General features: G+C 42.8%; 1 protein-coding gene across 2 annotated transcripts; it reads left to right on the top strand.

The window, feature by feature from the left end:
- Positions 1–7,999: 7,999 nt before the first annotated feature.
- LOC134079874 (E3 ubiquitin-protein ligase TRIM47-like) lies at positions 8,000–24,593 on the top strand. Of its 2 annotated transcripts, XM_062535989.1 has the most exons (7): positions 8,000–8,581; positions 8,878–8,973; positions 10,106–10,339; positions 16,469–16,640; positions 16,757–16,789; positions 22,376–22,435; positions 24,079–24,593. In XM_062535989.1, the coding sequence occupies exons 1-7, from the start codon at positions 8,006–8,008 to the stop codon at positions 24,591–24,593; spliced, it is 1,686 nt and encodes a 561-aa protein (XP_062391973.1). In that variant the 5' UTR covers positions 8,000–8,005. The 2 variants fall into 2 exon arrangements, with proteins under 2 accessions (XP_062391973.1, XP_062391974.1); XM_062535990.1 differs by lacking the exon at positions 24,079–24,593 and having other exon boundaries at positions 22,376–22,491.
- Positions 24,594–25,175: the final 582 nt, after the last annotated feature.

The raw sequence follows: 25,175 nt of genomic DNA, 5'->3' as shown, positions 1-25,175 counted from the left end.
TCTAATGTGTTGCGGTCTTAGTGTACTCAATTCTCTTTCAGTTCATCCACTCTAATGTGTTGCAGTTCTGAGTGTACTCAATTCTCTTTCAGTTCACCTCTGTAATGTGTTGCAGGTCTGGGATGAAGGGTTTTTGGGATTTGGGAATCTTAAGATGAACTGTTCCTACTCCTTGTTGGCTGTTCTTTTGACTGATAATAAAAGAAAGTTAAAAGTTGAGTTCTCCTTCTCCTTCATGATCAACATTAAGAGAGCTCTTCATAGGGTCCAATCCTGTGTGTGTGTGTGTGTGTGTGTGTGTGTGTGTGTGTGTGTGTGTGTGTGTGTGTGTGTGTGTGTGTGTGTGTGTGTGTGTGCACACGCGCACATGTGTGTGAGCTCTTCCTTAGGGTCTAACTGCTCCACTGATCTTAAGATTTCATCTCATTTCATCGCCTGCTTCTCTCACTTTCTTAACTAGCTCTCCCACTCCTCGCTCTCTCTCTCATACCAACACACACACACTCCTCTCTCTCTCTCACACACACACACACACACACACACTCTCTCTCTCTCTCTCTCTCACACACACACACACACACACACACACTCTCTCTCTCTCTCTCACACACACAAACATGCCCACATCCACACAAACACACACCCATACTCACACACAAACACACATCACCATACTCACACACAACACACACACCACACACACACACACACACACACACAACACCCACCTCCTCTTGTAGACATGGTTTGAGGGCGATACTGCCCTCACAATAGGCCGAGGAGGCGGTGTGAGACGGTCATCTACTCCACACGGTGCTCAGCGGAACACCTCTGCTCCCCAAAACAGCCATTTGTCCCCCAAATTACACACACTCACCTCCTCCACCCACACACCCTCCTTTATGAGTCTGCAAGCCCTGGGCCCCAATACACACACACACACACCACACACATACACACACACACACACACACACACACACCACACACACACACACACACACACACACACACCACACACACACAGAGGATTGGACCACATTCATCTCCCTGTGGGCATGTGGGAGCTGCTCACATGGTAGCCCCCACACACTTAAGAGAAAGAGAGAGAGGAGAAGAGGAGAGAAGAAGAGAGGAAAAGAGAGTGAAGAGAGAGGGAGAGAGGAGAAAAGAGAAGAGAGAAGAGAGAAAAAGAGAAGAGATGAAAAGAGAGGAAAAGAGAGGAGGAGGAAAAGGGAGAAAAAGAGAGGGAAAGAGAGAAGAGGAAAAAGAGAGGAGAGGGAAAAGAGAGAGAAGAAGAAGAAAAGAGAAAAGAGAGGGAAAAAAAGAGAGAGGGAGAGAGGAGGAGAGGAAAAGAGGGAAAAGGGACATGGTGATGGTGACACTGATCCCGTGTCTGTTCTGCATGTTTGTCGTTTTGTCTGTCAGTAGCTGTGCGGTCTCTTCTGCTTGCTGTTTGTGTGTTCAGGGTGCACACACACACACACACACACACATAGCAGCAGCAGTGAACTTCACTCTCCTGCTGTCAAATGTGATGTAAACTAGCGTTGTATCTCATGAATTGTAAATGTACTAAATGTTTTGAGGCAAGTAAAGCCTGTTGATGAACACCATATCACTGCATGTTCATAATGCACTCTTGTGACAACATATGCATGAACAAGAGAGAGAGAGAGAGAGAGAGAGAGGGATAGAAGAAGAAAGGAAGAGGAAGAGCGAGGGAGAGAAGGAGAAAGAGAGGAAAAAAGAAAAAGAAAGAGAACAAGACAGAAGAAGAGGAAGATCGAGAGGGAGAATGAGAGATAGGGAAAGAAAAAAAAGAGGGAGGGAACGAGAGAGAGAAAAAAAGAGAGGAAGAGCCAGAGGCTGTTCTGTCCTGTTCTGTTCTGTGGGATCAGAGCCGTTAAGCGGACGCAGCTTTGAAGTTTCTCCCGCGTGATAAAAGCATGTGGCGTCTGATGAGTGACGAGCACTTCACCGTGTCGGAGGGTCAGCATGGACCCTTCCCAGGATGCAATGTATATACCGTAGCTCCCTATAGCAACAGAGACGCACACAGTCACCTTCAGAAGTATTTGAACAACACATGCTAAAGTTGACTAAAAAGAGGAGCAAAACATTATCTTTTGGAAAGTGATCCTAATGCCTTAAATAAACCTATCTGGTTTCAATTCATTCCCATTGAGCTCAATACAAATCAAGCCAGGTAATAGGCTAACTGAAAACAACACGCCATGCCAGTCTAGGTATAGTGAAGGGTACGGTATGTAATGATGTGAGGCAATTTTAATTCCAAAGGCCAAAGGAACTTTATCAGGATGCATAGTATCCTGGATCCATGAAATAACTGGCCTATAAAAATAACAATCTGCCTGCCTCTATCGGGAATTTGACATAGGGGTTCCAATACTCCCTGTATTTTAAGGAAAGACTTTATTTATTTATTTACGATACATTATTCAGAATATTCACAAAGAAAATTAATGTCCTTAAAGGTTGGATATTACCTCATTTTTAAATGTTATTTAAGGCATTAAGATCCATTTCTAAATGGGTGTGGGCCAGATCCGGGCCATATCCAGGCCAGAGCTGGCGCTGCAGCGTTATGAGCTGGGGGCAGTAGGGTTATGAGCTGGGCCATGGTTGGGCCAGAGCTGGGGGCAGTAGGGTTATGAGGGATGTTGAGCATCTCAAGGCTGCTTAGTGTGAACAGAGCTGCCATTTCTCAGTGAGCGATAGCAGGCCTGCTTGTCAGGGGATGAGTGGATGACCTTCTTCCTCTCTCTCTATCCTTCTCCTCTCTCTTTCTCCTCTCCTTCCTCTCTCTATCACTCTCTCCCTCTCTATTTCCCTTCACTCCTCTCTCTCCCCCGCTCTCTTTCTCTTCTCTCTCCCCCATCTCTCTATCACTTTCTCCCTCTATTTCTCTCTCCATCCCCCTCTCTTCTCTATCTCTCCGTAGAGCACCCCCCATCCCCCTCTCCTCTCCTCCCTATCTCTCCATAGAGCATCCTCCATCTCTTTCTATCCCTCCCTTCATCTCCTCTCTCGCTCTGCAAATCAATTCTGTGCACTAGAACCGGCCTGACAGTGATGGAGCGTGTATGCTGATGAGACGTTCTACATGACATCTCAAAGAAAAAAACATCCTGGGTTCCGCTGTTAGCTCCGCTCGGAACAGTTACAGATCCCAGATAGAGCTGACTGACAGCTCTGACTGGCTTTGCCTCCTGTAGGAGAGTCGTCTCGAGATTCTCCTCAGATGCCGCGTCCGTAGAGTTTCAACACCGCGAGAAACTGGGCTCTCATACTAAACTGGGCTCTCACGCTAAAACATGTACACAGAATATAAAGTAAGCATTGCACTCGACTCCAACACGCCACCTCAGTAGTCTTGTGAATGAGCCACTGGCTGGCCCTCTCCTGATTGGCTGGCCCTCTCCTGACACGGAACATCGTCACTGACCGCCATCAGCTACAGTAAGAGCTCATCAGTGATTGACATTGTTGTTCCATTTATGCATCTTCAATCTCTCATGCACAGACTTTGAAGGATATGAGTAATGTTATTTGGAGAGACCTGGAAACAATAATAGGACTACAAAATGAACCTGCAGTATATATTAAGCTTAGATGACATTGGCTGTGCCCAAACATTGGCTATACCCAAACACTGTTTCACGAGTTGTATTTCTCTATTAAAAACACTCTTTCATCTGCTGTGCTTCTTGTTTCTTTTTAATCTTTGCATCAGATAATGTGCCCTTGAGGCTGAGATAGCACATACACTGTGAGTTATCACACCCTATGATTATCCAAAAATGCTTTTGTTTCCTATTACTTTTTTTGTAATGGGGTCAAAACAGTCAGCAATGAAATAACGCTCTCTGGCAAGGCTAGCCAGCGTCTCTCCACCCCAGCTCATTCAGTACAAGATAATGCACTTTCCCAAATGAGATTAGCCTAAATACATGCTTCATATGACCGCCTGTCCTGTACAGGTCTCCAGGAATTGTCAGAAGGTGTTTATGTCTACGGCCATCTTGACAGAGTGCCAGAGGATGCTAACGTTAGAGAGACAGGCTTGTGAGCGCCAGTAAAAGCTAACAGAGAGACAGACTTGACAGAGTGCCAGAGGATGCTAACGTCAGAGAGACAGACTTGTGAGCGCCTGTAAAAGCTAACAGAGAGACAGACTTGTTGAGCGCCAGTATAAGCTAACATCAGAGAGACAGGCTTGTTGAGTGCCAGTATAAGCTAACATCAGAGAGACAGGCTAGTTGAGTGCTAGCATAAGCTAATGTCAGAGAGACAGGCTTGTGAGCGCCAGCATAAGCTAACAGAGAGACAGGCTTGTTGAGTGCTATACTGTAAGCTAACAGAGAGACAGGCTTGTTGAGTGCCAGCATAAGATAACAGAGAGAGAGAGAGAGAATCGAATGCCAGAGGAAGTTAGATAGCTAGAAGAAAGACAGAGAGAAAGAGAGTGACAGCAAGAGAGAAAGAGAGAGAGAGACAAGAGAGAGAGAGGCGAGTTGAGCTCACCCAGAATCTCCATCCGCCTACATCAGCTCAGCTCTGCTAGAGAGACTGGAAACAGGAACTGAATTAAAGATTTAATCGTGAATCGGATACAGCCATGGAGATAACAGATCAAAGATAAGCACGACACTCTCTGAAGTAGAGTAAACATGTCTTCGGTGTAGACCCCCATCCCCCATTCACAATTTGGAGAATGCTAAAGAGATTTCGGATCCTGCGGACAGACAGCCCCCTGGCCTAATCTCATGTGACAACAAGGCAGTATGGACACTTGCACAGAGGCAAATGTCATCAACATCCAAGTACCGGTAGGCCCCAGCTGTGGCACAACTGGCAGGGGTACCTGCACCGTATGCCGGCGACCCGGGTTCGATTCCCGCCCCGTGGTCCCTTCCGGATTCCACCCCTGCTCTCTCTGCCATTCACTTCCTGTCACTGTCATTAAAGGCAAAAAAAAAAAAAAAAAAAGAAATACTTAACAACATAAGGTGTGGTCTGGTCTGGTCTTGATCCAAAAATCACTGTCTTACACCGTCTAAAAATCATTGCTCCATAGCTGTCAACCCTCACCTTTATTTACATTTTTTTTTAGCTCTTTTCCCGCTGTCCTGGTCTATGGGGAAAGGCACATACTGTATAAAGCACAGCTGAAGATGCACTGTCATGCCATGCAAGCAGCATTAGCGGACATTATTGGGGCAAATGTTAACCTGGCTATTACCACACCAAGCTCAGTCTTCTGGGATGGAACATTAGTCTGGGGAGTCTGCACTTTATTTCTACTGGGCTCAGTTCAAATGACTGCACGCATTTCGATAGTCCCTCAACCACTCAGGCCAACGATCTGGGTGCGCCTGGTGGATAAGCCCATTTACGATTGGTTACAGCAAACGTGGGCAGGAAACAGGAGAGGTAGATGTGCAGGTTTCCTAGCCTGACTCTCGCCAGACCCTTGTAGTTCCGCCATGCTCCACCAGAGGCGTTTCGCTGAGCTCCACACAAGGGTCTGGACGCGAGGGCAATCCAAACCCCTGCCAGTGATCAAAAAATGAGCAACCAATCAGGAGCACTGAAGCGAGTGTTTGATTCAAATAACAATGGCGGCACGCGGCGAGGAGTCTTGTGCTGACATTGATTCTGCTATTTCAACCGTTTTGCCGAATCTATCGAGTATTCATTCTTTAAAAGATTAACAGAGAATAGTTTTGAAGACATTTATTGGAGGCAAGGATGTTTTTACTCTTCTTCCGACCGGGTTTGGCAAGAGCTTGAAGAAGCCTAGCACGTCATTCAAGATAACAGGCAAGTGGTTTATCAAATCACCTGCGAGGATGTTTTACAAGGACCCACCTTCATAAATACATCTCCTATCGAGAAGTCCCAGATCCTTGTGTGAAGCAGACAGCGAACTACAGGATCTGGCGAAAATCAGGTTACAGGTTTCCACCCTGAGCTGCGAAATCCAATTGTGGGCAAATCGGGCTGTGTTTACCCTGTTTTGGTAAGTGTTGCTTTTTCAGGCTACAGTATGTTTTCGATGGTAACACCTTGTCAGTCAATAGTGAAAGTAATTAACTGTTTGTTGAGTGAACCACGGTGAAGTCAGTTTCACTTTGCCTTTGAGCCCAAATAATAGACGTATGCGTGTGTGTGTAGCATAACAGGTTTTAGTAAAGTGAGGTTTAGTGGGATGACTAATTACAGATGCAGTGTTAGGTATTGTGCTGCTTGCTGTTAAAAAGGAATGACAGATGTCACTGTCACTGGTGTAAAGGATGTTACGCCCAAAACACACTGCCAGGATTAGGAAACGGAAGAATAACCCTTTTATGCAGCGTCTGGCATTTGATCACATAATCGTGTCATTAGATTAGTGAATATGGACTAGCCACGCCTTTAATGTCTGTAAGCTTTGCCCCCCTGACAATCCGTTTCTGATCACCAAATTGGAGCCCATTATGTTTTGTTTCTAAAAGAGAAAAAGGATTGGACTTTACAATAATGTTACAATTAATGTTAATAGTATTATTTGAGCCAATGACATGTTAGCTGAAGGTGAAAGGTTATCAGGAAGTACGTGGGAGAAACGAGTGAGAGGACAGAAGAAGAAGAAGAAGACGTAAGTCGAAGAATGGTGAACATGCGGCTAGAGAATTCATAGATCCACCAGATAATTGTTCCATGAAGTGGTCGACTAGATCACAACAAGTGACTTGGTCAGAGAGTTTAAGCATTGCGTAGGCCTATGTGGAACTTCAGATAGAAGTTTTAACTGTTTTCAAGACATAGTTTAATATCAAAGTGAGTTAGCTGTTATAGGCTAATGTCTTTGTGCTTGTACTGAGCTAACGAGTTTGAGGACAGCCAACAGCACAGCACAGACCAAATAAAGAAGGACACTGAGAGCTCCAGACAGTTCACTTCAGAACTAGTTGATGTAAGCAGAACAGAACAATAGATCACACAGAACAGTAATGTGGAATCTAGTTGGTTAACTCCAGCTGGTGCCGACTCCATGGAAGCTCCATGGAACACCATTTTGATTAAGACGGCTGCAGTCAATTTCAAACGTTTTGGATGAAGTAGCTAGCATGAGCCTACAATGAATGGGGTGGGACTTCTCTCCAGTTATATACCTCCATGTGTGTGTGTGTGTGTGTGTGTGTGTGTGTGTGTGTGTGTGTGTGTGCACATACGGTATGTCTGACCTTCTGCCAGTGGTAGGACCATGCGGTGCAAGTGCTACTCACACTAGACATAGACACACCGGTCTGCTGCCTGGTCACTACTGGATGACCAGTAGCCTAGTAATTTAGATGCCTCTAGTGGCAGCAAATCTTACTTGGCTGCCGGGGTAGTCTAGCAACGCTCCGTAGAGCTTGGGAGCTGGGAAATGGAAGAATCACCGGACCAATCACATCGTGTATAGAGTCGGTGGGCGGGCTCAACATAATGGTGACTGACATGCGACCATAAGTTCCGACGGTTATGCATCCTGCTACTTGAAAACAAGAAGATGATTCGTTTAGCGTTATCCTACTATGTGGAGAGGGAATTTGAGAGACAACTGTTTATCCCACCCCTCCGATTGAGCCCTGCCTATATGGTGAGTTCCCAGACCCTACATCTTGATGTGGGTCTGGCTGGTCAGGCTTAGATGACCAGACAAGAAGGCTCTTAATACCTCACTGATCTGAACTGAAGCGACTCAAGACTCCTGATACAAAACATCTGATCTGACTATGAGGATATTTCATGCCCTAAATATCAATCTGTACCGACCAGCTTTTCCAGACTCTGTCAGACTCACAGGACTGGATCTGACAGGGTATACTCTCTCATCACCACCCACCCCCACCCTCTCTACCTGTCCTTTGTTCTCATGAAGCAAAACGGAAACAAAACTGTCACTCTGCTGTTGCTTCTCAGAGTGTGCACTTGGTGTTTGTTAGAGCTAGAAAATGGCGGATGCAATTTCTCAGGAGGAGGACTCTTTCACATGTCCAGTGTGTCTGGATCTGCTGAAGAAGACTATTCCCTGTGGACATAACTTCTGTATTAGGTGCATTAAGAGCTGCTGGGATCAGGAGGACCAGAAAGGAGTCTACAGCTGCCCCCTGTGCAAACACACCTTCACTCCCAGACCTGTCCTCTACAAAAACCCTCTGATTGCTGAAATGGTGGAGAAATGTAGGAGGACCAGAATCCAAGCTGCTCCTCACAATTATGCTGGACCTGGAGATGTGGAGTGTGACGTCTGCACTGGGAGAAAACTCAAAGCTGTGAAGTCCTGTCTGGAGTGTCTGGTGTCTTACTGTGAAACTCACTATAAAGCTCACAATGACCTACATCCAGGAAGAACACACTCAGTGGTTGATGCCACAGGCCAGCTACAGGAGAGGATCTGCTCTCGTCACAACAAGGTTCTTGAGATATTTTGTCGTACCGATCAGAGTTGTATCTGCCTTATGTGCACAATGGACGGCCATAAAGGCCACGACACAGTCACAGCTGCTGTAGAATGGACTGACCAACAGGTGAGTACTGGAGCTACACTTGTGTCTTCATTTTATATGAGAGATTTTATACACGTGATGTGAACAACACCTGAATATGATACCACACAAAACCATGATACCACTTTTTTTTCTGAGCAAGCTTGACTTGTGTTTAATGCTTAATACCAGTGCTCCAATTGAAATGGGTTCATGTTGTTTCTATACTATTATCTGTTCATCAAGAAGTTAAGTATAGAAGTATTATGATTTATTTATAATCATTCTTTTGCCAAATTAATTAGAAGTGTTAAGCATGCCTGTATTTCAAACAACAGAAGCAGTTGGGGCAGACCCAGAGGAGATTCCAGCAGAGGATCCAGGAGAGAAAGAAGGAGCTGCTGGAGCTGAGGAAGGCTGTGGAGACTCTCAAGGTGAGAAGATAACAGCAGACAGATGACGGTTTCAAGTGTTATTGTAATCAGTATGGCAACTGGCATACTGTAAGATAAAAGCAAAAGTGATTCTCATGAAGCTGTAGTGAATATGTTCAGGTCCTATTTTCTGAAAACAATAACTATCACTCTACTGCTCGTGGTAATGTACATTGGCTGAGACCTCCCATATGAAAAAGATATAGAAAAAACTTATACTGGTTTCACTGTCATATAAAAACCGGATAGATTTTTATATGACAGTGAAACCATTATAAGATCCTTGCTAAATCTGTGTAACCTGAAACATATGAAACATTGTAACCTGTAAGGACTATGACGTTGTATGAGGAAAGGGGACACTTTCAAGAGTAAATCATACAAGTTTTGTATATAAAACCCATGCTGGCAGTATACGTTTTGTCCATATCTTTTCCATATGGGCTAGTTAGGCTTCGTCCCTGTTGTATTTGTAAATTAAATGTTGTGGTCAATGGCAGCTCTATTGGGTCTCAGCGGGTGGATTGAGTTTTCTCCAGAGTGCCAATTGGTCTTTTGGTGGATGTGGTATGTTCCACGACAGCGCTGTGCCTCTTGGTCTTTTGGTGGATGTGGTATGTTCCACGACAGACTGTGCCTCTTGGTCTTTTGGTGAATGTGGTATGTTCCACGACAGACTGTGCCTCTTGGTCTTTTGGTGGATGTGGTATGTTCCACGACAGACTGTGCCTCTTGGTCTTTTGGTGAATGTGGTATGTTCCACGACAGCGCTGTGCCTCTTGGTCTTTTGGTGAATGTGGTATGTTCCACGACAGCGCTGTGCCTCTTGGTCTTTTGGTGAATGTGGTATGTTCCACGACAGCGCTGTGATGATAAACTATTAGCACATCACAGGTCCCCAAGATGTTGTTTTGTTTTGGTCTATTGCTTAGAGCTGAAGTTGTGATAAAAAGTTAACACTTGCAAGATCAACAAATCTTTGACGTTTAGCTGCAAAATGAATATAAATACTTACTCTTGACGATATAGGTGAAGAGGCAGGCATAGGTAGGTATGTATGTAGAGGTATAGGCAGTAAAACAATCAAATTGGTAATTCATTGATATGCCTTCCTTTGTGTGTCTCCTAACAGAGCTCTGCACAGACAGCAGTGGAGGACAGTGAGAGCATCTTCACTGAGATGATCCGCTCCATTGAGAGAAGGCGCTCTGAGGTGAAACAGCTGATCAGAGCTCAAGAGAAGGCTGAGGTGAGTCGGGCTGAAGGACTCCTGAAGAAAATGGAGCAGGAAATTGCTGAGCTGAAGAGGAGAGATGCTGAGCTGGAGCAGCGTTTGCACACAAAAGATCACATCCGTTTCCTCAAGGTAGCATTGACTTCTGAAACTGAAATTAAAGGTTGGGTACGGAATTAGCAAAACGGACGGCAGAGTTTGAACATATACAACCTCAAGTCCTGCCCTCCATGCACGAGCGACAATTCAAATGCGCAGCGCGAGAGCGAGCCAGGCTAAATGAAAAGCCATCCTGGCGTCTACAGCACAATCACTCACATCAACTTCCCCAATTACATTCTTTAGGCTATTCACCTCCAAAGGGTTGTAGTACATATGGTTCAGTAGCCATAGGTGTGTATATTTGAACAGAATCTGGTTTGTTCTTACCAGGGCGATTATCTCCTGAAATATCCGAGTTTAGTGCTGCCCCGTTGGTTCGCCTATTCCACCGTAGCTCCAAGCTGTTAAGTTTCGATTTCATGTTTACAGCACTCTTCGTGTCATGGTAAAATGTAATTTTTGCTACATAGCTTATTTATTGCGTGGGTGATTGAGTTTCCGTAGGTATCCGCTGCCTTAGTTAGTTTGTATAGAAATGAAGTGACACAACAAGAGGGGAACATGGACGTGCAGCAGCAGGCAGTTGGTTTCGTTTCAGCACTGACTCGCGGTCACCAGCTTTCGAAAGGGTCGCGCGCGGTGGGGAGGGGGAGTAGGAAGAGGAGTAAGACGTTAGATTGACGATCGAGCTGTGAAATGATGGTATGGGGTGAGGAATTCTATTGGCTGGAGTTTTTCGAGCCCTGCCCGTTCCGCAGATGATTGACGTGTTTAATTTCCATTTCAGTGCTTCCAACTTAGTGGCTATAAGTGGGTTAGGAATAGGATTTCAAGTGATTTTGCAAAAATGGCCAAAAAAGCTCATTCCATACCCTACCTTTAATGTTTAAAAGTGTGACCTGGAAGATTAAATATAACAGGCGTGGAGAAGCAATAGGGCCAAAGACTGGTAAGTGATAGCTGAGCTGCCTGCTGCCTCCCTCCATAAATAGAGCGCTGTAGACATGATTTTGGATTACATGCGGCTTTTAAAAAATCGTCGTAGCACACTGGAATCTTTGGTTAACACTGCATCATGACGTCTGCAAAAGGAAAAGGAAATCTAAAATATGTTAGAAGGCAGCAAAAATGTTTTGTTTTGTTTTGTTTTGTTTCGAGCCTCACTCCACAGTCAAATATCAGTTTTTCCTGTTTTGAAAAGAGCCTGTATGTGTGCTGAATGATTTGAGATGAGGCTAAAAACATGCTTTACAGGTTACTGAATATATTTAAAGCATGTTTTTAACCTCATCTATATCTGACTGGGGATCGAGGCAGCAAGTCCGGCTCAAAATCATATAAAATAACTAGAAAATGTAATTCCATGGAAGGAATTACCATTGCATGTAAATGCGAAAAAGGTTGCTGACTGTGTAAAACATTGTATTAGGCCTATAGTTAAAAAGACAACTAGGCTACAGAGAAGAATAGATAGGCTAAATAACAACTAGAAATGCAATTCCAAGGAATTACCAGTGCATGAAAATGCAGAAATAGATAGATAATGTAGATATGGTTACTAAGGTGTAGCTAGGGTAAACATGGTTGCATAGTTTACAGAGAGTTGATAGTGTGAAGGTAGACTGTTTAAAGATGAAACATTCCAGTTCTAACTTAACTAATGATTTCTATTCATGTTAAAATGTTGATTAGCTAACTTAGCTAATGATTTCTAGCAGTTACGCTAAAAATGCTAATTATGCTAGCAATGCTAACTTTACTAACAATGCTAACCAGGTTGATTAGCTAACTTAACCAATGATTTCTAGCAGCAATGCTAAAAATGCTAACAATGCTAAATTTGCTAACAATGCTAACCAGGTTGATTAGCTAACTTAGTTGATGATTTTTTGCAGTTATGCTAAAAATGCTAACTATGCTAACAATGCTAACCATGCTAACTAGCTAACTTGCTAGTGAGGACTTTTATTTTGAAACATTTGTTGCTAGGGTATCCATGGTGGCCACTATCAGGAAACAAGAAGTTACTGCAGTATAATCATGTTGGTTGCTATGGAAACGGTCATAAACGCTTAATTTTAATGGTTGCTATGTTGGTTGCTAGGTACATGGAGGTTTCATGTAGTTGACTGGAGGCATAGTGGATGATAACTGACAGTTGGAATGGTTGAACAGTTCAATAGTTGAGTAGTTTCAATGGTTAAATGATTTAATAGTGTATTATTGCAGTGAGGACTTTTATTTTGAAACAGTTGTGGACAGAGGAAACAGTTAACAGGATATGTAGTCTTCTGAGAGACTGTATGCTTAAAGCCAGAGAAACTGACAGTTGGTGCCCAGGTGGCCGGCCACCTGGCCTAAGATTCTAATTGCTGCCGTGATGTCATAATGAGCAATGTTAAGTCTATGGGGGAAATTGTAATAGTTTTTAACTAATAGTTTAAAAAGTATAAAAGTTACAAAGTTGAAAAATACAAAGCAGGCATGGCATAAGCAAGACCTACGCAACAACGTTTGAATGAAGTTTCTACGTTAAACGGTTGAAGCTGAATTGCGTGCGTTAGAAGAAGAACTAGAAATGCAATTCCAAGGAATTACCAGTGCATGAAAATGCAAAAATAGATAGATAATGTAGATATGGTTACTAAGGTGTAGCTAGGGTAAACATGGTGGTTGCATAATTTACAGAGAGTTGATAGTGTGAAGGTAGACAGTTTAAAGATGAATGATTCCAGTTCTAACTTAACTAATGATTTCTATTCATGTTAAAATGTTGAATAGTTAACTTAGCTAATGATTTCTAGCAGTTACGCTAAAAATGCTAATAATGTTAGCAATGTTAACTTTATTAACAATGCTAACCAGGTTGATTAGCTAACTTAACCGATGATTTCTAGCAGCAATGCTAAAAATGCTAACTATGCTAACAATGCTAAATTTGCTAACAATGCTAACCAGGTTGATTAGCTAACTTATTTGATGATTTTTTGCAGTTATGTTAAAAATGCTAACTATGCTAACCATGCTAACTAGCTAACTTGCCAGTGAGGACTTTTATTTTGAAACATTTGTTGCTAGGGTATCCATGGTGGCCACTATCAGGAAACAAGAAGTTACTGCAGTATAATCATGTTGGTTACTATGGAAACGGTCATAAACGCTTAATTTTAATGGTTGCTATGTTGGTTGCTAGGTACATGGAGGTTTCATGTAGTTGACTGGAGGCATAGTGGATGATAACTGACAGTTGGAATGGTTGAACAGTTCAATAGTTGAGTAGTTTCAATGGTTAAATGATTTAATAGTGTATTATTGCAGTGAGGACTTTTATTTTGAAACAGTCGTGGACAGAGGAAACAGTTAACAGGATATGTAGTCTTCTGAGAGACTGTATGCTTAAAGCCAGAGAAACTGACAGTTGGTGCCCAGGTGGCCGGCCACCTGGCCTAAGATTCTAATTGCTGCCGTGATGTCATAATGAGCAATGTTAAGTCTATGGGGGAAATTGTAATAGTTTTTAACTAATAGTTTAAAAAGTATAAAAGTTCCAAAGTTGAAAAATACAAAGCAGGCATGGCATAAGCAAGACCTACGCAACAACGTTTGAATGAAGTTTCTACGTTAAACGGTTGAAGCTGAATTGGGTGCGTTAGAAGAAGAAGTTTAATAATAAGAAGACTTGGAATAACAGTATAGTGCATTTTCATGCACTATAATAATAATAATAATAAGAAGAAGAAGACCGAGGAAGAACAGTACAGTGCATTTTCATGCACTGTAATAACCCAATTACAATTCCACTGAAAAGTCACATTTAAAAAGTGATTTATGAAAATGCATCAAAATTGTGGATATAGGCTATTATAGAAAATAAATCTTCATTTATTAGAATTTAAAAGACTGACATGAAGTTGCCAACTTCAAAGTTGCAAGAGCTGACACTTAGCAGCCTACAGTGAAACGACTGGTAGGATAGCTATAGCCTTCATATCTACACTAATGCAGGTTAAAAGTAGGCCATACTAGACACCATTGGAATACAGAATAGGAATTGGAATACCTACAATCTCAAATAACGCCAATCAACGATGATGCAGCAACAGGTAGGATATCTAGCAAATGTAACGTTAGCTTACAGTAGGATATGTTATGTAGGGCTATATTACAGGATGAGCTATGTTCTTCGAAGTGTCTCCAGGTGTGTGATTGTCCTAATAGGATAGTACAATAAGCTGTTAACAAAGGTTTTTAATTTGTGAATGATACCGAAAGCTTTAAATGATTGCCTGGTTGGCAAGTCCCCAAGCTAAAACGACTAGCTTGCTAACAAACAAACGTGAAATGATAGCAATGCAGTTTGTGCTAGAAACGACTGTGAGTAGTTTGGTTGCCGTTAGCTACATACAGTGTTAAATTTACGTTGACGTTAGGTTAGATTGTCTTTAGCTGTTGATAACGTTACCGAGAGCAAACCGGTTACTGTAATGATATAAACAAATGTAAGGAGTAGCAGCTAGCCTAACAGGAGACAAGACGATAACGTCCTGGGTTACAGCAGTACAGCTTAATGAGTAGACATAACATTCAGGTTCAGCAGCCTGGTTTAGCGCAGTGGTGTGGATCCTTAAGATATCTTAATATTCTGGTTGGCTGTGTCACTAGCCCCTTTCAGACCGTCGGGCCAAAGCTGAGCTAGCTGGGGCCACTTCGGGACTGATTTCTGGCCCAACGTTTAGGGCTTGGGGGCTAGAGTCGGGCAAAAGGTGATGTCAGGGCGAAGGCGGGGTCAGGGTGAAGGCGGGGTTAAGGTGAAGGCGGGGTTAATGTGAAGGCGGGGTCAGGGCGAAGGCAGGGTTAAGGTGAAGGCGGGGTTAATGTGAAGGCGGGGTCAGGGCGAAGGCAGGGTTAAGGTGAAGGCAGGGTTAAGGTGAAGGCGGGGTTAATGTGAAGGCGGGGTCAGGGCGAAGGCAGGGTTAAGGTGAAGGCGGGGTCAGGGCGAAGGCAGGGTTAAGGTGAAGGCGGGGTTAATGTGAAGGCGGGGTCAAGGTGAAGGCGGGGTTAATGTGAAGGCGGGGTCAGGGCGAAGGCAGGGTTAAGGTGAAGGCGGAGTCAATGTGAAGGCGGGGTCAGGGCGAAGGCAGGGTTAAGGTGAAGGCGGGGTCAACCCGTTGCTGTGTGTGGAGTCGGAGTGTGGAGTGGAATAGATAGATAGCGGTTACGTCCATGTTAAAGATATTTGCCTGTCAGCATCTTGCCTGTTTATATTTGCCTAACTCCGTCCAGAGATCACCATGTAGCACAGTAAAAAGTTAACTTATGAATTAACTAACAGTTAATATAACATTTATAAACAAAATATAACATATAACAAAAATAGCATTTGATAAATTAACCTTACATTTTCCAGTAGCCATAGATTTTTGGATTTGAACCAAGTCCCGTTTGGTTCTTCGCAGGAGTGTCTACTGCCTCCAAAATCCTATTTTCTTCATACAAAAATCTTGCTTGGAGATTGGTGCTGGGCTGGGGACTCACACGACATTGTCGTGAAATTAAAATTCCACTGGAGCTCCATGCGGATTGTACACACAGTCTTACAAATGTTTACAGCTCTTCTAGTCATGGTAAAATGTAATTTATGTTACATAGCTCATTTAGATACACGTATGTTGTGTTTCTTTAGCAATCCACCTGTATAGAATGTATATTAAGTGACATACAGTACACGTAAAAGGACAATAAGTGGTTACTGACTTCGATAGCACAGCATAGGAAAGAAATATGCAACTTTCTGCTTATCCTGTTTGAAAATGAGTGGTAATGGTGACATTTTCACAAGCGAGGGCGTGTCGAGGTGTAATGCGGAGAGGCTAATGGCCTGACAGTCTGAACGCAAAGGTGAGGCTTGTGGACCTGCATGGGCTACTAGCACCAGGTAGCCCCCAAATTAGCCTGGCCCAGGCTGGCTCAACGGTCTGAAGCCGGCTACTGTTTGTGTTTTTATGTTTATGTTTATTTTTTCTTAGTCACTGGTGTTCCTTGTTGTTGTTCCAACCAGCATGACATTTGAAATAAACCAAACCAACTGGTTTTACCCAAAACACAGCCCTAACTAAATATTGAGATAGTCTGTCTCCACTTTTATACTTTTCTCTGTAGAATATCCCATCAATCAGAGAGTCTCCTCACTCTAAAGACTTACCCAGAATGACCTTCAACCAGAGTTTCTCTTTGGAGGCTGTGAAGGAATCTGTCTCTGCAGTGAAGGTGCAGCTGGAGGAGAAACTGGATGGCATCTTCAAGCAGGAAGTAGCCAAGATATCTGCAGCAGGTTGGACAAGCATCTAGAATGGATAAAGTCATGAGCTACTTGTATGAGACCTTGCAGTGTAGTAGTTGTTATGGATTCATTCTGGCTATTTATTTATTTTCTTTGTCTGTCAACAGTGACACATTTCCAGATCATCCGGTCTTTAGAATGTGAGTCTGTCATCAAGTTACATTCCCCTCTACAGTTGAAATAGAACTTCCGTTTAGAGCAGGGGTCTCAAACTCGCGGCCCGCGGGCCAATTGCGGCCCGCGAGATGATATTTTGCGGCCCCCGGCCTGAAGTCGAAGCTTAATGTTAGTGCGGCCCGCGCATGCATCTGGGCATTTTATATTTTGTAACAATCGTGGGCTGGGCTCTATGGCTGCGCTACCATAGCTCAGGCTCGTGACAACAACACGAATTAGCAATTGTTTACTTGCAACATGTTCCAGCCCGCAACTTTCTGTCAAAATAATAATGCCTAAGTCGCCCCTTGAGGATATTTTTTATGCGATAAACGACACGGGTTAAAACAGACGGGAGGTACGGTGACAAGTCTCATTTGTAGCCTAGACTCCACCTGCTAGATATCAAGTGTTTCGATTCAAGCAACGTTTTCACGAACTAGCCCCCTCATTAAACTACACGCAGGAGTCGTGTGGTTTGTAATGACGCGAAAGCGATGCATGCAGGACATAGTTTTGCACAAACTGAAGCAGAAATACATCAAATGTTGAAACAAAAAATCACGTTTCATGAGGTCTTGGGTCTGTTATTCACATATCTGATTCTGAAGTATGTCTGCCTTTTGGAGATTATGATCGATCGTAATTGACAGTGATCTGGGTGCGTCTGTGAAGGTGCGTCTTTTGAGTGAACGACAGTGTTTTCTAGCGGCTACCATGCTTCGACCCTCTGCCCAACATAATGGAGGTGCCAGTGGTAATTGAGATGATAGTGTCCTGGACCCCGTACAGACAGCTGAAAAACTACAAAGTCACTTGACAGGCACTGATTTGACCAGGCTACTTCATTGTATACAATAGGGGTGGGCGGATCGATATTAAATATCGATACTATCGATGCCAAAGCTGGTATTGTATCGGATCGATACACTTGTAAAAGTATCGATATGTCTCCTACTTTCACTTTTCTTTGCTTGTGTCTCCGACTCGCCTATAATCCTGGGCAAGCGCTGCTACTGTCTATGGCATTCACATCATCAACGAACGTCGCCTTGCCCTTCCCCCCCGAGCCTCCTGCCGCTCTGCTGTGATTCGTTGTCGTGCCGTCACGTGGCTCACCAACGCAACACGTAGGCTAGAGGAGCGGGAGGGAAGTGTAAACAGAGACAATGAATGAGACATGCGACATGGCCGAGAGAAAGAGGAGCATTGTCTGGAGCTACTTTACTCCTGAAAGTGATATTGCGGCTACTTGTGACACATGTAAAAAGACAGTTAGGTATTGTGGCAACACTACAAACCTATTTAAGCACTTAAAAACACATACGAAGGAAAATGACGAACTTCAAAATAAGCGAAGAGAGGAGGAAAATGCATCCACTTCCAGACCGGCGCAGAGACAGAGTTCGTTGGCAGACTCATTTCAGAGAGGCAGAGAATACCCAGGTAGATTATAGTAGGCTAAGAGTAGGCTAATAATATTTTACTCATATTATGTCGGATATTCAGCATTAGTAGTGTGATTGCTCAGACATAACATCGCGAAACTGACAACCTGACGTACTTTCCTAGGCTACATTTCACATCCCGCCCTTGTGTGACCCTGCGGCGTGGACAATGGGAATGACTGCTAATGTTGAATCTTCACCGGGTTTAGGCTACAGTCGTGCAAATGTGGGAAGTCGTACTGTAAACTCGGATTTTGTAGTAGACCTACAGCCTGGTGGGCTAATAATGTCTACTAAACTGGCAAGGCTAAAAGCTATAAACTAAAAATAATAATTGGCTCGTCTTTATTACCTTGCACTACAATCATGCACTCCATTTTATTGCTTCCATAGTCAAACATGTCCATCATGTCCATCATTACCACATGAATTTCCCATTGGGGATCAATAAAGTATCTATCTATCTACATTTATTGATAGGCTATAAAACGTGGATGTTTTTGAGCTATCACACACTTTTTGTTGTTAAAGTGTAGGCCTTAGCCTATATCTGCAACCCATTGAAACGTATAATCTATAAATAGTATTTGATTGCTCAACCCTGCAGAATAGCCAAATAGAGGCAAACACTTGAAGAGCTCTTTTCCAAAACGCTATAAATCCATTTATGAAAACATTAAAATGTTATTTAATGTGTATTTCATGTAATATCAATAAAAATGTGGTTGCACTGAAATTACTTGGAAAACAACATTTAAAAACATGGTTCATGAAAATTCATTAAAATGGTGGATATACAGTAGCGTTTTGGAAAAGAACTCTTCACTCTTTGCTCAAGTGACATGCTATATTTAGGCTATATTATGAGAGACATTTTATTTCACCTAGGTGATTCCCCAAGAGCTGTGGATATAACTCTGAAACTGGCTCAGATGATTGCAAAGGACCTGCAACCTTATTCCATAGTTGAGGATGAAGGTTTTAGGAATTTTGTCAAGACACTTGATCCACAATACAAGATTCCAAGTAGGAAAAGTTTAACAGTAGGGAAAATACCAGCATTGTATGAGGAGTGCCACTCAAAGGTGAAACAGTCTCTGGATGGAACAGACAGTGTTGTACTTACAACAGACATGTGGACATCAAGAACCACAGAGGCTTACCTAACTGTCTCATGCCATATGATTGATGATAATTGGCAAATGCAAGCGTATGTCTTGGAGACCTGTAGTTTTTCAGGACAACACACTGCTGACAACATTAGCTCAGAACTGAAAAGAATCACTGATGAATGGGGCATATCAGACAAAGTTCAGGCAGTAATTACAGATAATGGTGCCAATATGGTTGCTGCTGTGCATAGAGCAGGGTGGAAACATTATCCATGCTTTGCACACACCTTAAATTTAGTGGTGAAAGACTCCATTAAGGCTCTCCCTGGTCTTCTGGACATCCAACACAGATGCAGTGCTATAGTAACATTCTTCCACCACAGCACAAGAGCAGCAGAGAAGCTCAAAGAAATCCAAAAGCAACAGAATTTACCAGAGCATAAACTGATTCAATCAGTAGAAACAAGGTGGAATTCCGTATTCCACATGTTTGAGAGACTGCATGAGCAGAAGGATGTGGTGACTACTGTGCTCTGTCTGCTTGGAAAGAGCTCACTGTGCTTAAGTGAGGAACATTGGTCATTGATAAGTCTCTCCATTGATGCCCTGAGACCATTTGAGGAGGTCACCAGAGAAATATCATCTGAAAAACATGTTTCAGTGTCGAAGGTGATTCCACTGGTATCACTCCTTTTGAAATCAACTGCATCTAATGAACGCCAGGGTAACAGGCTCGCTGCTCAGCTGTCAGCACAATGTCTGCGTCGTTTCAGAGGTATTGAAACCTGTTATGGTCTTGCAGTCAGCACCTACCTGGACATACGATTTAAAAGCCTTGGGTTCCGTGATATGGCAAATGTTGAACCTGTGAAAACGCGACTCATCACTGAAATGCACTTGATCAACCAGACCTCGGCCCCTTCAATGTCAGCCCCTCCTGATCCAAATTCAAGCTCTGCCACCAGCTCTGCCTCCAGCTCTGCCTCCAGCTCTGCCTCATCAATGGCTCCTGCGACTACCTCATGCTCTTCTGCAGCGGCTGCTGCAAAAGGTGGGATATGGATGGACTTTGATTCCCAAGTACAAGCTTCCCAGCAGCATCGCACAGCTGGCACGGACTCCCTAATTGAAATGCGCCGCTACACAGAAGAGAAGCCAGTTCCAAGGGATCAAGACCCACTTCTTTGGTGGAAACAGAATGAGGCAACATTCCCCTCTCTAAGCAAACTAGCCAGGAAACACCTGGGAGTCATTGCTACATCAGTTCCATCAGAAAGGATCTTCTCCAAGGCAGGACAGCTAGTGAGCGATAGAAGAAGTGCCATAAAGGCTAAAAATGTAAACATGTTGTTGTTTCTCAATAAAAACCTCTGAATTCAACAGGGAACAGGGCCCAGAAGGGGGTGCTCAGGGAATGTTGCACAGCTATATATTTTTTGTTTTGTTCATCAGTAATAATTGTGTGCACATATTTCATTTGCTTTTAAAACCACAAAAAAGGGAGAGATGTTTGTTATTTTGTTTAAAAAAAGGCTGTAACGAATTCATACAGTGACTTCTACAGGGAACAGGGCCCAGAAGGGGGTGCTCAGGGAAAGTAATTACACAGCTTTGTGTGTTTTTGGTTTGTTCTTCTGTAACAATTGCATGTACACATTTGCTTTTAAAAGCAGAAAAAAGGAGAGATTTTTGATATTTTGTTCTTGTTTTAAAAAAGGCTGTAAAGAATTCATACAGTGACTTCTACAGGGAACAGAGCCCATAAGGAGGTGCTCAGAGAATGTAATAGCACAGCTTTGTGTGTTTTTGGTTCGTTCTTCAGTAACATTATTGCATGTAGGCCTACATATTTCATTTGCTTTTAAAAGCAGAAAAAAAGGAGAGATTTTTGATATTTTGTTCTTGTTTTAAAAAAGGCTGTAAAGAATTCATACAGTGACTTCTACAGGGAACAGGGCCCATAAGGAGGTGCTCAGAGAATGTAATAGCACAGCTTTGTGTGTTTTTGGTTTGTTCTTCAGTAACATTATTGCATGTAGGCCTACATATTTCATTTGCTTTTAAAAGCAGAAAAAAAGGAGAGATTTTTTATATTTTGTTCTTGTTTTAAAAAAGGCTGTAAAGAATTCATACAGTGACTTCTACAGGGAACAGGGCCCATAAGGAGGTGCTCAGAGAATGTAATTGCACAGCTTTGTGTGTTTTTGGTTTGTTCTTCTGTAACAATTGCGTGCACATATTTGATTTGCTCTTAAAACCAGAAAAAAGAGGGAGATTTTTGTTATTTTGTTCTTGTTTTAAAAAAGGCTGTAAAGAATTCATTAGCCTATACAGTGAGTGACTAATAATAATTGTGTGCACAATACATTAATAAAAATATTTCCTGAAGAATTGATCATTCATTCATAATGACATACTGTTCTACACAAAATCTATATATTTTTCAGTAAAAGTATCGTATCGGTATCGGTATCGGCAATACTGACCCTTAAAGTACTTGGTATCGGATCGATTCCAAATTTTACAGTATCGCCCACCCCTAGTATACAAGCGTTGTGTTAGTAGCCTAGTAGGCGTAGCCATAGTTTACTGTTGTTACATTTTACTGTTTTGCTGTTCATTTCTTATGTAGGGGAAAGGACAAAAAAAGTAAAGTAAAACTGCTCAAATATGTTCAACATTCAGTATTTACTGAGAGGTGCATAATTCGAGGTGGTTGTCATCCAGACATCATATGCTGATTAGATAGGTAGGCTATACAGTATTTACACCTTCGTAAACCACAGACTTGGGGGGGGGGGGGGGGGGCAACCTATGCGGCCCCCCAACCAGTTGATGTTGGTTACAGTGGCCCCCAGCTCATTTGAGTTTGAGACCCCTGGTTTAGAGCTAACAGGTCTGTCACAGATTCAAAAATTACACAATTCCCCAAAGGTGGAGTATACATGAAAATAATACAGGATTTGTGAATGTGTGAATTCTGTGCGAATGAGTGTCTGTTTGTTCCCAGGTACTGATCCTAAATTCCCAGCCAGAAGAACTGACAGTAAGAAAGATGTTCCACCAAGCAGTAAGTCTTTACTGACTGATCCTAACAGCTACTAAGTCTTCACATCTGGGGCCAAGCAAAGGAATCATCATTTCAGTGAATCTTTTCATCTTTCAGTTAATAGTTGCAGCGAGATGAAACCTGTAGCAGAAGTGGGGATCAAGTATGCAAGTTCAAAAAATCATGAATTTGAATCCAATTGCATCATATTTACAGTCTCGGGTACAGATACCTGTGAATCTGTGATCTCATAAATATGTATGCAAAGTATATTCATAATCCAACACTATTTTAGGCTTCTCTATGGCAATGTTCAATGTTCATAATCTGGTTTTGAGATGCTAGGAAATTCCTGCACGGTATCCAATACAAGACTCATATTGCTTCCCTATTGTTTGACACAGAAAAAAGAAAATGCCTTTACTTTCATTAACGAGAGAATGCCCATGTAGAGCTGCTGCAGTGATATTCATGTCAAAATACAATATTTTTTATAGTATGCCTTTTGCATTTGTATTATTTAAAAATCAAAATCAAATCGATGCAATCATTAGCCATCATGGCAAATCTGGTTCGCTGAGACAAAAAAAGACCCCAATATATAGCATCATGTTAGTCTGGTTTTCACTTTTCACCATACTAAACTCGATCTTGTAAGATTAAACATTAGTCTGGCGAGGCTGCGTTTTGTTTCTACTGCATTTCGCGACACTTAAGTTTAGTTTTCGGCACGTCACCGGCCAATAGCGTGCCAGGACTATAGGATCATGTGTGAATGGCACTTACAATGACCAGGATACATTATTTTAACTGAAGGTAGGGGGAATGCCCTTAAAATAGTCTAGGGCTCATAGAGTTGAACCCTTCTTTCAGCTGCCAAATCCAAGAGGCATGGGAGTGTGGCTGGGACCCAGAAATGACGACCTTTGAGATTTTATGTCTAAAATGAATTAAGACTCTTATTAGAATAGAATAGAATATAATAGAATATATACTTTTTTGATCCCGTGAGGGAAATTCAGTTCTCTGCATTTAACCCAATTTAACTGAATTAGTGAACACACAGTGAACACACAGTGAACACACAGTGAGGTGAATCACACAACCCAGAGCAGTGAGCTGCCTGCCCAACCAGCGGCGCTTGGGGAACAGTGAGGGGTTAGGTGCCTTGCTCAAGGGCACTTCAGCTGTGGTGGACTGGTCGGGGATCGAACCGGCAACCCTCCGGTTACAAGCCCGAAGCCCTAACCAGTACACCACGGCTGACCCCCCATGTGCATTAGGGGTTTAGGAGAGACACAGCAACAAATACACTAGGTCTTTAAATTTGTCCATAGAAACAAACTATTATACAATCCTTTGTATAATCTCTACTGATGTGATATTAACATGAGTGTGTGCAGTCATCATTATGTACTAGCTCGGTGCTGTATAATGGCACAAAGTTGTATTGGTGGTAAAGTGACATTTTCTGTTTCACGGTTTCAGTGCCTGAATCAATGACCAGAGCGGAGCTTTTACAGTGTACGTTGGACACACACACACACACACACACACACACACACACACACACACACAAACACACGGAGACCCACACACACATTATCATAGTGTTTGTGTGTGCAAACACTAAGTGTGTCCTGTTTTCTCTTCTCCCTCATCAGATTGCTGTCACTGGACACTGGACCCAAACACAGCACACAGAAACCTCCATCTGTCTGAGGGGAACAGGAGGGTGGAGTGGAGAGCTGAGCTCCAGTCCTATCCTGATCGTCCAGAGAGATTTGATTGGTGGGAACAGGTGCTGTGTAGTGAGGGTGTGTCTGGACGCTGCTACTGGGAGGTGGAGTGGAGTGGGGTGGTTAATGTAGTAGTCTCCTATAAAAGCATCAGCAGGAAAGGGAAGGGTGATGAGTGTAGGTTTGGACGTAATGGTCAGTCCTGGAGTCTGGACCTCCGCAGCTACGGCTCCTTTTTGAAGCACAATAATAAACACACTGAACTCCCTCCCGTGCACAGTTCCAGAATAGGAGTGTATGTGGATCACAGGGCAGGAACTCTGGCCTTCTACAGCGTCTCTGACACAATGACCCTCCTGCACAGAGTCCAGACCACATTCACTGACACACTCTACCCTGGGTTTTATGTATATTCTAAATCATCAATGAAGTTATTGTGACTCACATACACTACACAACAATACATAACTACATAACACTATTCTCACATATCCATGCACAGATAACATCTCAGTACCAAGATTTGTTTTATAATAAGTTAATGCATAGAATAAATAGTATTAAAAGGTGGAAGCGTTTAGAATTAATATGGTCTTGTCCATGCATATGTTGTGATGTGTACTGTATGCAATCTCATGGTTAAGTTCATGTATTGTGTTTACATGATGAATATATTTTGTTTATAATTTCATAGCTATGGAAGTGCTGGTAAGATATCGGCCCCTATCGTGCACCTGGCACTATGTGGCACAAAGCGCGATGCTCAGCTTATTCTCCTCCTTCAATGAAGTGTTGACTTTTCACCATGTGATCCTCTTTCATTAAACTTTGCATTTTTTAAACTTTGCACCCAGGGCAGTGGCAGCTAACGACATAAGGTGTGGTCTGGCGCATGATCCAAAAAGTCATTATCTTACACCCTCTACAAATCATGACGTCACCGACCAAGAAAAACCTGGCCTGTAGAGAAAGGCACAAATAATCGCATAATCGCACAAATAATCGCATATGTAAACGCTGGT

The sequence above is a fragment of the Sardina pilchardus genome, chromosome 5 (genome assembly GCF_963854185.1).
Source record: "Sardina pilchardus chromosome 5, fSarPil1.1, whole genome shotgun sequence".
In the NCBI taxonomy this organism is placed as follows: Eukaryota; Metazoa; Chordata; class Actinopteri; order Clupeiformes; family Clupeidae; genus Sardina; species Sardina pilchardus.
This window is presented reverse-complemented; position numbering and strand designations above follow the sequence as displayed.

What these genes read in the sequence shown, in the direction of transcription:
- LOC134079874 (XM_062535989.1), top strand. Translation starts at nt 8,006, where the DNA reads ATGGCGGATGCAATTTCTCAGGAGGAGGACTCTTTCACATGTCCAGTG. An exon ending in AGCCAAGATATCTGCAGCAG is followed by an intron (nt 16,641 to 16,756) that starts GTTGGACAAGCA and finishes GTCTGTCAACAG; the next exon opens with TGACACATTTCCAGATCATC. An exon ending in GATCATCCGGTCTTTAGAAT is followed by an intron (nt 16,790 to 22,375) that starts GTGAGTCTGTCA and finishes GTTTGTTCCCAG; the next exon opens with GTACTGATCCTAAATTCCCA.